This window comes from Pyxicephalus adspersus, chromosome 7, assembly GCF_032062135.1.
Source record: "Pyxicephalus adspersus chromosome 7, UCB_Pads_2.0, whole genome shotgun sequence".
Lineage (NCBI taxonomy): Eukaryota > Metazoa > Chordata > Amphibia > Anura > Pyxicephalidae > Pyxicephalus > Pyxicephalus adspersus.
The window spans coordinates 10802800-10816193 of NC_092864.1; the positions used below are offsets into that span (position 1 = coordinate 10802800).

The 13394-nt window shown below is 39.1% G+C and overlaps 1 protein-coding gene across 1 annotated transcript in view; it reads left to right on the top strand.

The window, feature by feature from the left end:
* MYO15A (myosin XVA) overlaps positions 1-13394 on the top strand; it is a 58423-nt gene that overhangs the window by 23602 nt on the left and 21427 nt on the right. Inside the window, 15 exon segments of the mRNA XM_072417443.1 lie at positions 160-395; positions 690-868; positions 1316-1388; positions 2377-2565; positions 2650-2762; positions 3163-3254; positions 5985-6105; positions 6591-6652; positions 7161-7340; positions 7517-7595; positions 9955-10114; positions 10838-10970; positions 11833-11941; positions 12725-12846; positions 13224-13283. Of these exon segments, the coding sequence (XP_072273544.1) occupies positions 160-395; positions 690-868; positions 1316-1388; positions 2377-2565; positions 2650-2762; positions 3163-3254; positions 5985-6105; positions 6591-6652; positions 7161-7340; positions 7517-7595; positions 9955-10114; positions 10838-10970; positions 11833-11941; positions 12725-12846; positions 13224-13283 (1908 nt within the window).

Here is a 13394-nt window from a genome sequence, read left to right on the forward strand (position 1 = left end):
TGGTTAATAGGCATAGTGTACTGTAAACTACAGTTACATCTATTCTACCATCTGCCCAGGATAGGAAAGTGTTTCTATCATTATGCATTTGATTGGTAACCAATATAACCTCAGTGGTATTGTCTTAAGCTAAGTACATTGTTTTTTCCCCAACTCCAGATATTAAGGTTCATGGGGGACCCTTTCCTCAATGAGATTCAGGAAATCGTGTTTGGAAACTACATCATTCAGAAGTGCTTATCCAATGTGGGGCTGAGGGATGAGATATTGGCTCAAATAGTCAATCAGGTGTGGAGGAACACCAACCCTAATAATGAAGAACGTGGATGGTACCTGTTGGCTTGTTGTCTCAGCAGTTTTGCACCATCTCCTAACCTGGACAAATATCTCCTCAAGTAAGACCAATTATTTGCAGAGCTTCTGAAGTTATTAGGGCCTAGTGTACAAAACTATCATAAATCACCTTCTCTCACCTTCCCAGTACATTTTGCCAAAAATACTAAATTTCACTCAAACCCCATTTTTCGTGAAATTTTAGGTAAAGAAGACACTGAATTTTGCTTGTTCCGACTGATTTTCTTCACAACTTTTCTTCGCTACATTTTTGTTCACAACTGTTTTTTTACATAATTAAAGATATAGTCTAAAGGTGTAGTGACATATCCCTATTTGTTAATTTTATTTTCCAGGTATGTGTCAGATTTTGCTTACAATGGTTATAAGCCTGTATGTCAGCATAAGCTCATCCTCGCAATACAAAAATTCCAACAGGGTTCAGAGACAGCCAGGACCTTCCCTCCCTGCTTACTAGAATGGACTGCGAGCCGAGAGAGGGCTAACATGGCTCTGGATATCTACTGCTTTGATGGTATGAAAAAGAATAATATTATTGCACTGTATTACTAACTGTAAATATGTAGTACAAAGAATATGTTCAAACCTACTACTTCTCAATACCAAAGGTCTCATCCATTTAGATTTCAGGTAGCAGAGCCATACATAGAGATTGTGCTTTTCTATTGACATTTGAATCACAATCTCTTTCCTTTAGCAGTTTTGCAAAATTTTGTCTAAAAACCCTGAATTTTATTGAGGAGATGGTAGGTTGACAGTGGTTGGTATAAATAAATGGCTCACAAGATGTAATGGTCCTTGAAGCTTGGATGTGATTTCTAATTCGGTGACATCTTTTCTGAGATCACTGCAGGGAACAGGCAGACATAATGGAAAGATCTGGGTTAATTCAAACCACATATTCATAGTTGAAACCATTGACATTTTATCCTTACTCAGTTCTTGTTTCTGTTCTGTATAGGTACTAAGATTCTGTGCCCTATCCATTCATGGAGTGATGGAGAAGAGTTGGCAGGAGATGTCCTCAGGCACAGGTATGATTTTACAAATCAGAAATACTCATTATTTTGTTGATATGAGTATTGCTGGGGATAAGTGCAGCAGGGTAAGGAATGGAGAAGTCTGGTGTTTTGGAGTGGAGCAATTATTCCTTTAGCTCAAGAAGTGCCAGTTAAGTTGGTTGTATGCATGTAACAGGCACATCCAGAAGAACCCCTAAAACAGACTCCTTTTCTTTTGAAACTTCACCACCATATGGACAGGTCTAGGTAGCCTTTGCAGCAGACCAGAGCGGTTTTATGGCCCAAGCAAAATTCCTAAGAATAAATTCAACTTGAACTTCAACTTATTTACTTCTAGTTAAAGTGCCTTGTATTTCATAGCTTAACTGTGTTCTCACCTAGAAGATTTCCCTTTACTTCCTGTTCCAGACAAGTGAAAGAACACATGAAAGTCTTCCTAATGTTACAGCTATCCCAGTTAGAAGATGTCTCCTATGTTCCTTTACTAGGACAACTATAAAATTTTTGGTTTCAGTTTACTTTCTGAATAGAGGATATGCACAACTGAAAGCAGAGCTCAGATTAAGGTCAAAATCCCAGGTCCTTGTGAATTAATGATAGAATATAGTTCATGCATTGGCTAGTAAAACATTGGTCCTGATTTATTAATGCTCTCTAAGGATGGAGAGGATACACTTTCAACAGTGAAGCTGGGTGATGCAGAAAACCTAGAATAGATTTCTTCAAAGTCATTTACTATTTGCTAGCAAATGTTTTCAATCCTGGACCTGATTCTTTCAGGGTTTCTCGGATCACCCAGCTTCACTGATGAAAGTGTATCCTCCCCTACCTTAGAGAACTTTAATAAATCAGGCCCATTCTCCTTGGCAGCTTGCAGTTCCTGTGTGCACATAAAATCTGGCTCACTGTGTATGTCCTTGGTACCCTAAAATGCATTGCTATCATTGACACACATTTGTTTCTAATTTGTGACTTAAATGTTCCTGCCTTTTATCCACAGAGGAGTGATGGAAGGATGGAGAGGCTGGTCAGTGGCTATTAAAGATGGTGGTCAGTGGTCGGAGCTGGCAGGTCATGATTATGTTCTAGATTTAATTTCAAATGTGGAGCTTCCAAGAGAATTCCCCAAGCAGAAGTCTTACTTCATCACCTCAGAAGGGGCTCGTGAAAGCACTGAGCAGCGCACTGTGTAGGTATCTTAATGCAGCCATGCTAACGGGCTTCAATTTGTGGAACCAAATGGTGACATTAAATTATTCTCTGTTATTTAAAGAGTATTTGGGAATGGCCCCAATGTGGCTGAAGAAGTCCCACCGCCTCCAATGATGAAAGCTCCATCTTTACCACCTCAGGGGGTCCCTGATTCTGAGGGGTACTACAGCCATGGTAAGTAAATGACCATGGAAATATGGATCTTTCATGACTAATAGGTAAGACGGTGAAACAATAGCCTATTAACACTGGCCTTCAAAATATTTTGTTGGTGTGGTGGAAGTTGGTGTGTTCCAGGCTCATACCAGTCCTGGTGCATTTCCAACCTAATCCAATTGTATGCAGAAATGTCATGACATACTGTAGCGGTTGCCACTTTGTTCTAATTTGTTTTGTGTTTGTCATGTTTGTTGAACTGTAGCTTACTACATATATTGTGTATTTCTATTGTTTGGACTGTTTTTGTTTGTATAAAAATTGAAAACTTATTAATTTACTAATTGTTGAAAACAAAAAAAACAAAAAAAAAAAAAATAGTTTGTTAATAATGTACCATTGTTCTTTCTCCTAACAGATTCAGATACACTCAGTGAACCCCCATCACAGAAAGGCATGGACCATTATCTGGACAGTCTGTTTGACCCTGTTTTATCTTATGGGAATGGGGTAAGAAAACAATGGTACAGCAATGGTAAAACACACTGACGATGACACTTACATAGCAGTAACCCCTATTAAAAAGTACAAGATCTTTAACATTTGAATTTATTGTGGCAATGTTGCAAGAAATAACATAATATGAACCTTTGCAAATAAAGTGCAAAGTGGCAATTTAACATTAAAACTGACATTTAAAAGGCATATATACACATTCTCGTTGCTCTACCCATTACTTGCTAGAATGAAGATAGCATATTACTCATTTCTCTCCCACCCGATCTTCTGTAGAAAGAGATCCCCCAGCAAGGTGGAAGCTTGAAGCTGCGTATACACGTGCAATTTTTGTCGTTGGAAAGGATCTTTCACGGTCCTTTCCAACGACAAAGGACTACACGATGCATGAACGGTGCTGTACATACATCCATCTGCTCTATGGAGAGGGGAGGGGGAGAGCGACACCCTGCTGCGCGCTCTCCCCCTTCCCTTGCATTAGGATCGGTCGTCGTTCATCGTCCCTGGATCTGCCAGGACGGTCGTTCAGACGATGGACGACGCCGACTGTATACACGCCAGATTTTCGCCCGATATCTGGCCGATGCCGATTATCGGGCGAGAAAAATCTGACGTGTGTACGCAGCTTAACTGCGGTCTTTATCTCCTCACTCCTGACTGATAATGATGGAGAATAATGATGGAAGAATGACACATCATAGGATGGGGGCCAAAGCTGAGAGTTTTTCAGTTTTGGGTATATTGACTCTTTGACTGATGTGATGATAAAAAGAACCAAAAACAATACAAAAATGATTTTTACCTGTATTATATAAATCAAGTTGCATATTAAAATCAGATGCAAACAAAAAATAAATTGTGAAGTTCCAGCCTAAACATTTAATTGGTATGGTGTTATCCATATTGTCTTTGGGTCCAGACATCAGGATCCTGATTTGTGAATATCTTTGAAGGTAGCTAAATTGAGACACTAACCACCCCTGTTCACATATAAGGTTATCTGCAAGACCTTGCTGGTGGTCAACGGAAAAAGATCAGGAACAGGAGTACCAACTTATTCAGTCATACACTCTTTTGTAGTATTACAAAGCCTTACAATTTTATTTCTTCACAGGGTTTTAATGTTTTCATCGTAAAAAAACAAGAAAAAAACAACTCAATATAGCCTATTAATAATGATTAGATTAATAATAATAGAAAGAAATTCACATCAAATGAAGAATAAATCAATGGCAGGGGATGAATTCTGGCCATGAAGCGTTAGAGTATGAGGAGTATGAGAGTTAGGTGGAAGATAAATTACCTGCAATACAGATTTGGGGGAACAGATACAATAAATTTCAGGGTAATGGATCTAAAAATGTGTAAAGTCAGAACAGAAGTACATAGTTCTAGTGTGAGTTCACATGTAGAATAAAAGGAAATTAATCATTCTAGTTAGATAGAAAAAAATAATTGAATTGTGGTTTCAATAGCAATATAGGAGTCGATTAATCAATGTACTCACTTAAGGTTTACCCATTTTTTAGTTATATATAAACCTGCAAAATAGGTGAATCTTGGGTCAAAGTTGAGTTATAACATTATTCAACAGATCCATTATATTTTATAAACACATGTAGCCAGGAGAATTTCTAGTTCTAATTTAATAACTTTTTGTATTGGTATGATAGTGGTAAATGGAAACACAAACAGATGTCTCTGTGTGTTGGTTGATGATACGAGTCATATTTAGTCCATCAGATACTGGATCTCGCTTTTCCTCCATGCGTCAGTCACTCTGACGGTTCACCGCACTGGGGAGTCGCTATATCCTATTACTTACAATGACACTCATAGTTCACAGCAATATCTGGATGTGCTGACTTCAATATATGCAGAATTCCCATATTTGCATATAGGTCCTGCTTAGCGGATTCCAAATTGCATTCTTTTTTATGTTGTTGGCTGTTACTTTAATTAAAGTGAAAGGCAGTTGATCAATGGTTAGCAGGCTGCCTGTATCAACTGCCTGCTGCCTATAAACGCTGAAAAACCATCCATGGGAACAAACCTCCTAGTTAAGCATGCAAAAAAAGCATCCAATGACATCAAAAGATGATGATCCACAATGATTCATGGGTGCAAGGAACAATCCAACAAACAAATTAATCTTGGTGATTGTCTGTCAACCTTAGCTGACCATTAGACAAGAAATCCTTTGGACTATGAATGATAATACACTAAACCATATATGCGTGGATAGTAGTCATGTGATCCTTAGGTGATCTCATCTACTATGAATACATTGGTGTGCTGAGGTTGGCTAATGATCACATTGTCACCATGAATATAACAACAGGGGTTGATATGTCGTTCTTTGCAAATGCTCGTTCACTGACAATTATCTAACATTTGTTTAAAGATTCACGTTGTTTGGCCAAGACAAAAGGATCCACAAAAATATAATTTTCATCTTAAAAAAGCATTGATAATGGTTTTTAAATTATATTATCTTACTGAATATTATTGGCAGCTGTTTCCCAGTGCTTATGAAAAACTATTCTGGCCACCATACTGATGGTGCACATAGGCCATATGTTATGATGAAAGATTGCTGTGTCGCCTTTTTTGTCGCGGTCACCTGATCTCCCTCTGTGTTGGCTTTTTGTCAGAGATCACTTTCACTCCATTCCTGCCGGGTTCAGCCACCTCTTACCTGACCTCTCTTCTCTTTTTCTCTAGGACCTGGAAAAGCTGACAGCAATGTCCCAGAAAATGAAGGGTGGAGGAGGTGTTGGAGGAAGGAATGGTGCTGAAGTCCCAGGAGAATCCGGTGTGCCAGGGGAAAAATCCCACCATACAGGTGAGCCGGAATCCGCTCTTCAAACAAGAAAAATAAACTATTTATATATATATATATATATATATATATATATATAGTGTGCTTATGTTGCATTTATTTTATTGTAATTGATTTCTTGTCCTCCCCCACCCCTCGTAGTATATGTATCCATCTTGCATTTAAGCCACCAGGCTTGTTCCAGTTTATCATGAGCACCCTATCGTTGGATTATTATTTTTTATTAATCTATGGCCTATGGGGAAGGCTAATTTTGTGGATTTTTTTAATTGCTGGTGCATGTTGTCAGTTCGATGGAGAAACATTTTCCCCAAAATATATTCTATTGGCATGTAGTCAAATCCTTGCCATAATGGATATAAAAAACGGATATAAAAAAAACATCATTTATATTGTTGTCCTGCTCACTAAACATTGGAGATGTACAGGGAAGAGGTGTATTGTCTGCATGTAAACATCATACAATATAATATGTAACCTTCTTGTAGGTATGGATCAAAGTTTATATGCACAACAACAAGCTTATATCAACCAGCAAGCCATGATACTGGTGAGTGTGAAGCCTTTTTGCACAATAATCTTTTTTATGTTGGTCTGGATAAAGTTATATCACTTGTGATCACATGTATATAAACTGAAAAAGGAAAAGTTCTTAGAAGTCCTGACAATTGTTTTTCTATTATTTTCTTGTCAAACCTAGAAAAATGTCACCTGAAAACTGATTGGTGGCTAATGGTATTACATGCGGCTTTCCTGCCATCTCTACGCAGGTTGTTAAAATTAATTTGACTTTTACTACATTGCTGTAATTTGCTTTATAGATTATTGACAACCATATGAGTGGAAACATTAAAACAGAATTCCAGGCAACTATAAAATAATGACCTATAGAAACTATTAATATATTTTTAAGTACAGCTTGTGTAAATAGCTGTATTTGTCTTTATATCGACCTTCTGTAACCCTCTGCACAACATTTAGATAGGAAGAGGGCGGATCAGCATTCTGTTTGTCATCCAAACCAATACCTGATATTATTTTATTCTCCCATTTTCCAGGCTCAGCAGATGACCCTGCAAGCCATGGCCATCCAACAACAAATGGTCAACAGCACTACAGCTGAGCCTCCACTTGCCATGGGGCCCAAAACCAACGTTAGTACTCCATCTAGCCGGGGCAGTTCATACAGGGTGACCCCAACAGTAGCCCCAATGCCTAGGGCAGGGGTACCAGCCCAGGTAATACCTTTTATATAAATGGTGTGTAAGTGATCTGTTTGTCTTGCCTGTCACAAACAAATGTTAACAGTCATGTGAATGGCCTTACACTGATAAATTCAGCCGTGCATACTTAATATATTGTTGTGTGTGTATGTTGACATTAATAGGAATTTTTATCATTGCTCTGTTTACAGAAGAATGTTGTCAATGGATCGTCTCCCTACAGAACCCATACCTCGCCGACCAGAGAGGGTTCATTTAGTCAAAGACCAGGTAAATTTGCCTTTAGTGAATAGGAAAACAGCTGAAATTAGAGGGGAACTTGCAACCTCTATGCAGATGGAATCTTTGTGCATGCTGAAATGAGTACACTCCATCAGAGCAAATTCATAAGGATTGTGCCTGGCCTGTTTGTTGGACAGCACTTATTCCCATAAACAAGAGAGGCAGAGTTATAAAATAACACATTTATTCAACATATTCCCCCTTGAGACTGAAGCACTTGGTACAGCGTAGTTGCAGCTTTTCTAGACTGTTCAAACCAGCTATCAGCAGCATCTTTGACGTCAGAAATGTCCTCAAAATGTTGCCCCTTCAGGTGTTTCTTCAAATCAGGAACAGATAATAGTCCGAAGGGGCCAGGTCAGGTAAGTGGGGGGATGGTGGACTAATTGGGTGTTCAATTTGCCAGGTCAGGTGAGTGGGGGGATGGTGGACTAATTGGGTGTTCAATTTGTCCTGCAAAAAAAGGATCCCTTTGGTCAACTTTCCACGGCGTTTCGTCTTAATTGCCTCCTTCAACTGGACCAGGAGGTTAGCATGGTACTATCTGGTGATACTAGAGCCCTGAGGTAGGTAGTACATCAACAGAATGCTGTCTTTGTCCCAGAAAATGGACGCCATTACTTTTTTGGATGATTTTTGGGTTCAGAACTTCTTTGGCCGCGGGGACCCACTGTGGCAACATTCCTTTGACTGTTCCTTGGTTTCAGGATCATAGATGTGGATCCAGTTTCATCCTCAGTCACTAACCTAGCTAAAAAGTCCTGTGCAGTTTGAAAATGGGCCAAAATGGCTTTGGATGCTTTAACTCGTTCCTTCTTCTGATCACTGGGTAGTCACTAGGATCATTAGGATAGTGGTGATAACAAACCCAACACGCTCTCATGATATGTCAAGTATCTGGGCTATCTTTTTTGCAGATACTCGCCGGTCTCCAATAATCAGCTCATAGATGGCATCACAGGTTGGCGGGCGCCCACTTCTTCAACGGTGAAATGCCCAGTCTTGAAACGAGATATCCTGGTTTTGATAGTGTTGTAGGAAGGACACTTTTCCCCCAGTGTTCGTGACATCTCAGTGTGAATGTCCTTTGCTGACTTTCCCTCCAAACGACGTGAAACTTGCTTGTGCCTCTGCCATCACACCTTCTCACTAAAAGAAAAAACAGTTTTAAGAATCGCAAAGACCTGATATTTGCACAGTTACATAATACCATATTAGGCTGTCATATGCCCCCACACTCATTTTCTATTTCATCTGGAAAGGGTCAAAGCCACTAACTTCTCAGCACTTCTCTCCTCATATAACCACTTTCATTCCTCTGGAATATCTTTCCAGAAAATGTTGGCGTGTGACTGTGGAGATTTTGCCCAGTCAAAGGACCATTTGTAAAGTACGATACTAATGTTGGATGAGAAGATCTGGTTTGCAGTCAGGACTACCAATTCATCCCAAATGTGTTCAGTAGGTTGAGGTTCATTCTTGTGCAGGACCCTAAATCTTTTTCATAGTAAATGTATCACATATAACTTTATTGTGCTGACTTTATTCTAAGGGGCAAAGTCATAGTGAAACAGAAAACTGTTATTACAAGACTAGAAGTGCACAATGCACTAATATCTATGTATTCTATAGCATTTACTGGAAGTAATGGAGCTGAATCATTTAGAGCGAAGCCCATATATTATGGCCATGTAATGTATTTTTCTCCATGGTACTCCATGGCTCACATGTAACAGTGCTTGGAACTGTTACTTGGTCATTCAAGCACTAAGTACTGCTGCAGTAATGTGTATTTTTCAGAAGTCTTGACCGGATTTTTATAGGGAGGGTTAATATATGCACCCCTGTACAACATTACACCCTTGCTTAAAATGAAATCATCTTCTTGCTTTAGTTCTCTGTTCATTTGGCAGGCTAGATGTATGTGGCTGGTTGACATTGCAGGCAGTGGTATTGCTTAAGTTTAACATTAACAGGAAAGCTTGTCTTGCTTGCCAGGTCATATCTTTGAGCATCTTAACATTTGTCTACAATATATCTTCTTATGGCCCATTTACATTTCTGATTACTTGACTTTTCTAATGCAACCTATTCAAATAAATGGGCTGCAAATGCACAGGAACAAACAAAACAGACAGGCACAATTATTTTATGACACACTGCACAACTGTCTATTGTATAGTACATCTGCATTGATTAATGCATCTATGAGCCATTGACAATGATTAGCAATGCCATGCACTATCCCATATAACATAGGTTAACATGTGTTGTTCTAACACTCATGCTTGCATTTGTTCCCACAACACACAGGTATAAACAGATCTTCATACTTTTTGTGTTTCAGGTCCCTCTAATCGTCAAAGACCTGAAGAACTCATGCATCATGCCACCCTGAATTCTGAGCATATTCCTGAACCCACGCACAACATCAAGGACATCATTAATCAGTATAAGCAGCCAGGGGCAGTACGACCTGTACCTGTACCTGTACCCGCACCAGTAAGGTCAGTTGTTGTATTAGTAATTTTATAGACTGTTCATATGCCAAAGTAATTGAGATTTGTGTTCCTTCAAAACGTTGTCCTATGCCTACTAGTGGTGTTTGTTTTATACTCTTAATCAGTATTCCCCAAAGAGTATTCTTGATTATTTGAATCATATATATGTTCATGGTGTTAGTCATATGTGTCCATTACATTTTGCAGGTTTTGCTCCCTGATTTGCAATCCTACACAATAATTGTGTTTTGCTACTACTTTTCTCATGCACATCCATGAGTCAACTGACACAATGAGCCTGATTTATTAAAGCTCTCCAAAGCTGGAGAGGATACACTTTCATCAGTAAAGCAAACCTGGAATGGATTTCTTCATAGTCATTTGCTGTTTGCTGGATCACCCAGCTTCACTGATGAAAGTGTATCCTCACCAGCCTTGGAGAGCTTTAATAAATCAGACCCAATGCACTCCTAGTGTGGTTGATATATTATCAGCCTCCAGTATCTGATCTTCAAAACTCAGTATTAATGTTTACATACAGAACTTAAAAAAATGTTGCCGTTGCTATTCAATTCTATTGTTCAAACATCTCAATGCTGTTAATAAATAGTATGCACAAACAGAAAAATTGGGCAAAGATGGCTTCTATGAATGGTCCATTTTCAAGAGAGGGGATATTTAGTCTGTGTGTACTTACTTATTGTTATCCTTACGATATTGTAAAAATAGGAAAGAGCCTACACAAGTATTTGGGAGAAAGCTGGACCCCCATGAAGAAGCACTAAAAATCCTGAAAGGGCAAATGGGCAGCCGACCAATGACAGGCCCAACACCAGTTTCCAATATGTCCTATGTTCCAAAGGTAACCATTTGCCAATTGTTACACGCGTTGATTGCATGAAGTTCACTCTATTGTATATAAACTTTAGCTTCTGGAATATTGGTACTGATTTATTAAAGCTCTCCAAGGCTGGAGAGGATACACTTTCATCTGTGAAGTTGGGTTATCCAGCAAACCTGGAATGTATTTCTTCAAAGTCATTTGCTATTTGTTAGCAAATGTTTAGAATCCTGAACCAGATCCATTCCAGGTTTCCTGGATCACCCAGCTTCACTGACAAACGTGTATCCTCTCCAGCCTTGGAGAGCTTTAATAAATTAGGCCCATTGTGTTTAATAGATGTGAACGCCCACAATACCTTTTTGCTATTACTTAGATGTATTTGCATAATTTTCTGCCTAAATCTTAACTTTACTCAAAGTTCCTTTGAAGGCCACCCATCATAAACCTTGTATGTAGATAATATATGTCACATGGCTGAAATTAACAATTGTTTTGGCAAATTAAACCAAAAGTTGCACTTTACAGAACTAAGCCTGAAGTTGGTTATGTTTAAAAGTCATTAAAAGGAAACCTGTCATGGCAGCTATATAGAGGCTACCATTATTCATCTCCTACCAAATTTGCTTATTGTCCAGCATTCATATGGATGTGTTGGCTTCAGTATTTGGATCTCTGACTTGGAACAAATAAAGAGATTAGAAATTCCGGCTTTTGATTAGTTTGCTGTTTTCTTGTTCCACACCTGTGTGAGTATGGTAAATATTGTATTGTATTTTGAAGACTTTCCATGAAGATAAGTATGAAAGAAGTAAGTATTTTAAAGATGACATTTTTTTGTTTTTAACATTTTCTTATTGGTTGTTCTGTTTTTGTACTCCAGCCTCCTAGAGAATCTGTGGCTTTGGTAAAACCTGTTCCCAGCATTAAGAATAAGAAACCTGCCAGCCCACCACCCATCAGCCATGTCAGGCCAACCACAGCTCCTCCAGGTAGGAGGCCACTTGGATGTCAACATTAATCAATAGAACAATAGAATATTAAATAATGTATGATATCTCTAATCAGAATACATCAAAAGAATATGTGTGTAGGGGTCTATTTATAAAGCAGTGAATCTGACATTCACCAAACGTTCTCTGATGGGGAATCAATCACTGTCATTCTCCATCAGAGAATGTTTGATGAATGGTAGATTCACTCCATTATAAATAGACTTCTTACTAATGCCTTTGTTTGTAAAGTAGCTACAGCTCCCTCAAAGTAGTATTTCCCCTTTCGGTATTCTGCAAAGGATGGCCATTGTTTTTTGTATCCAAGGAGTGGTCCCTCCACAATGGGTTGACCCACCCTTTAAGTCAGAGCAAGAGCTTTGCAATGATTCGTGCTTTGATTTGTTAAGGGGGTGGGCGTGGTTCACTCTCGCCAGTGGTTCACTCTCGCAGGTGGAGAATGGGCTTTTTCAGTTCCTGTGTTGATGGGCATTATTCAATAAAAAATTATATATTACTTTAGTAAATCAGACTTATCTTTTCTTGTTCTGCAATTTCAAGCTTAGAAGTGGACATTAGAGATTAAATTGCTTTTAGTAGGACCCAACAGTGAATTGTATTGCAGGGTCCTGAATGCTGTATTTTGAGTGTTGTGCTTACATATGAAAAGACGTCTCCCAAGTATCCAACATGTTTTAAGCCCAGGTCTATGCCATATGCATAAAAATATATGATCTGCTGTGAACAAGCCAGGTAGAGATGCTGTTGTATTTGCTGTTCTAGTGTCAGTGTCACGGGAGTTGTCTGAGGATCAGGAGAACATCCAGACTCAGCTTCACCGGCAGTACAGTGAGGAGTACTACACCTACAGCAACGCACCGTGGAGGATCTACATCCGGAAAGAGGTGATGTAACAGTAATATCTTTAGGGAGACCCATAGTGGACTGCCACTTGGGGTCACCTAATCCCTAGCTGCATGACCTCACCATTGCTTTGCTTCTCTCTTTGGCCTCCTGGAATTAGGAGAAATATCTCCAAGGCTCGAGAGGATACAGTTTCATCAGTAAAGCTAGGTGATCCAGAAAACCTGGAATGGGTTTCTTCAATGCCATTTTATATTTGCTAGCAAGTGTATTGAGTCCTGGACCAGATCCATTCCAGATTTTCTGGATCACCCAGCATCACTGATGAAAGTGTAACCTCACCAGCTTTGGGGAGCTTTAATAAATAAGGCTCTTTGGATTTAAGACTTACTGTCTTATGTATTGTATTACCCGGCAGGTGTTCTACCCCAGAGACAGTTTCAATAACCCTCTCATCCTGGACCTGGTCTTCAAGCAGGTGAGACACTTTCACACTTATGAGGACTTAGCTGGTTCTAGTTTAGACTGCACACACTACATCATCCTTGGCATAGGTTTTCTAAACTTTAAGCCAATGAAGATGCTATTT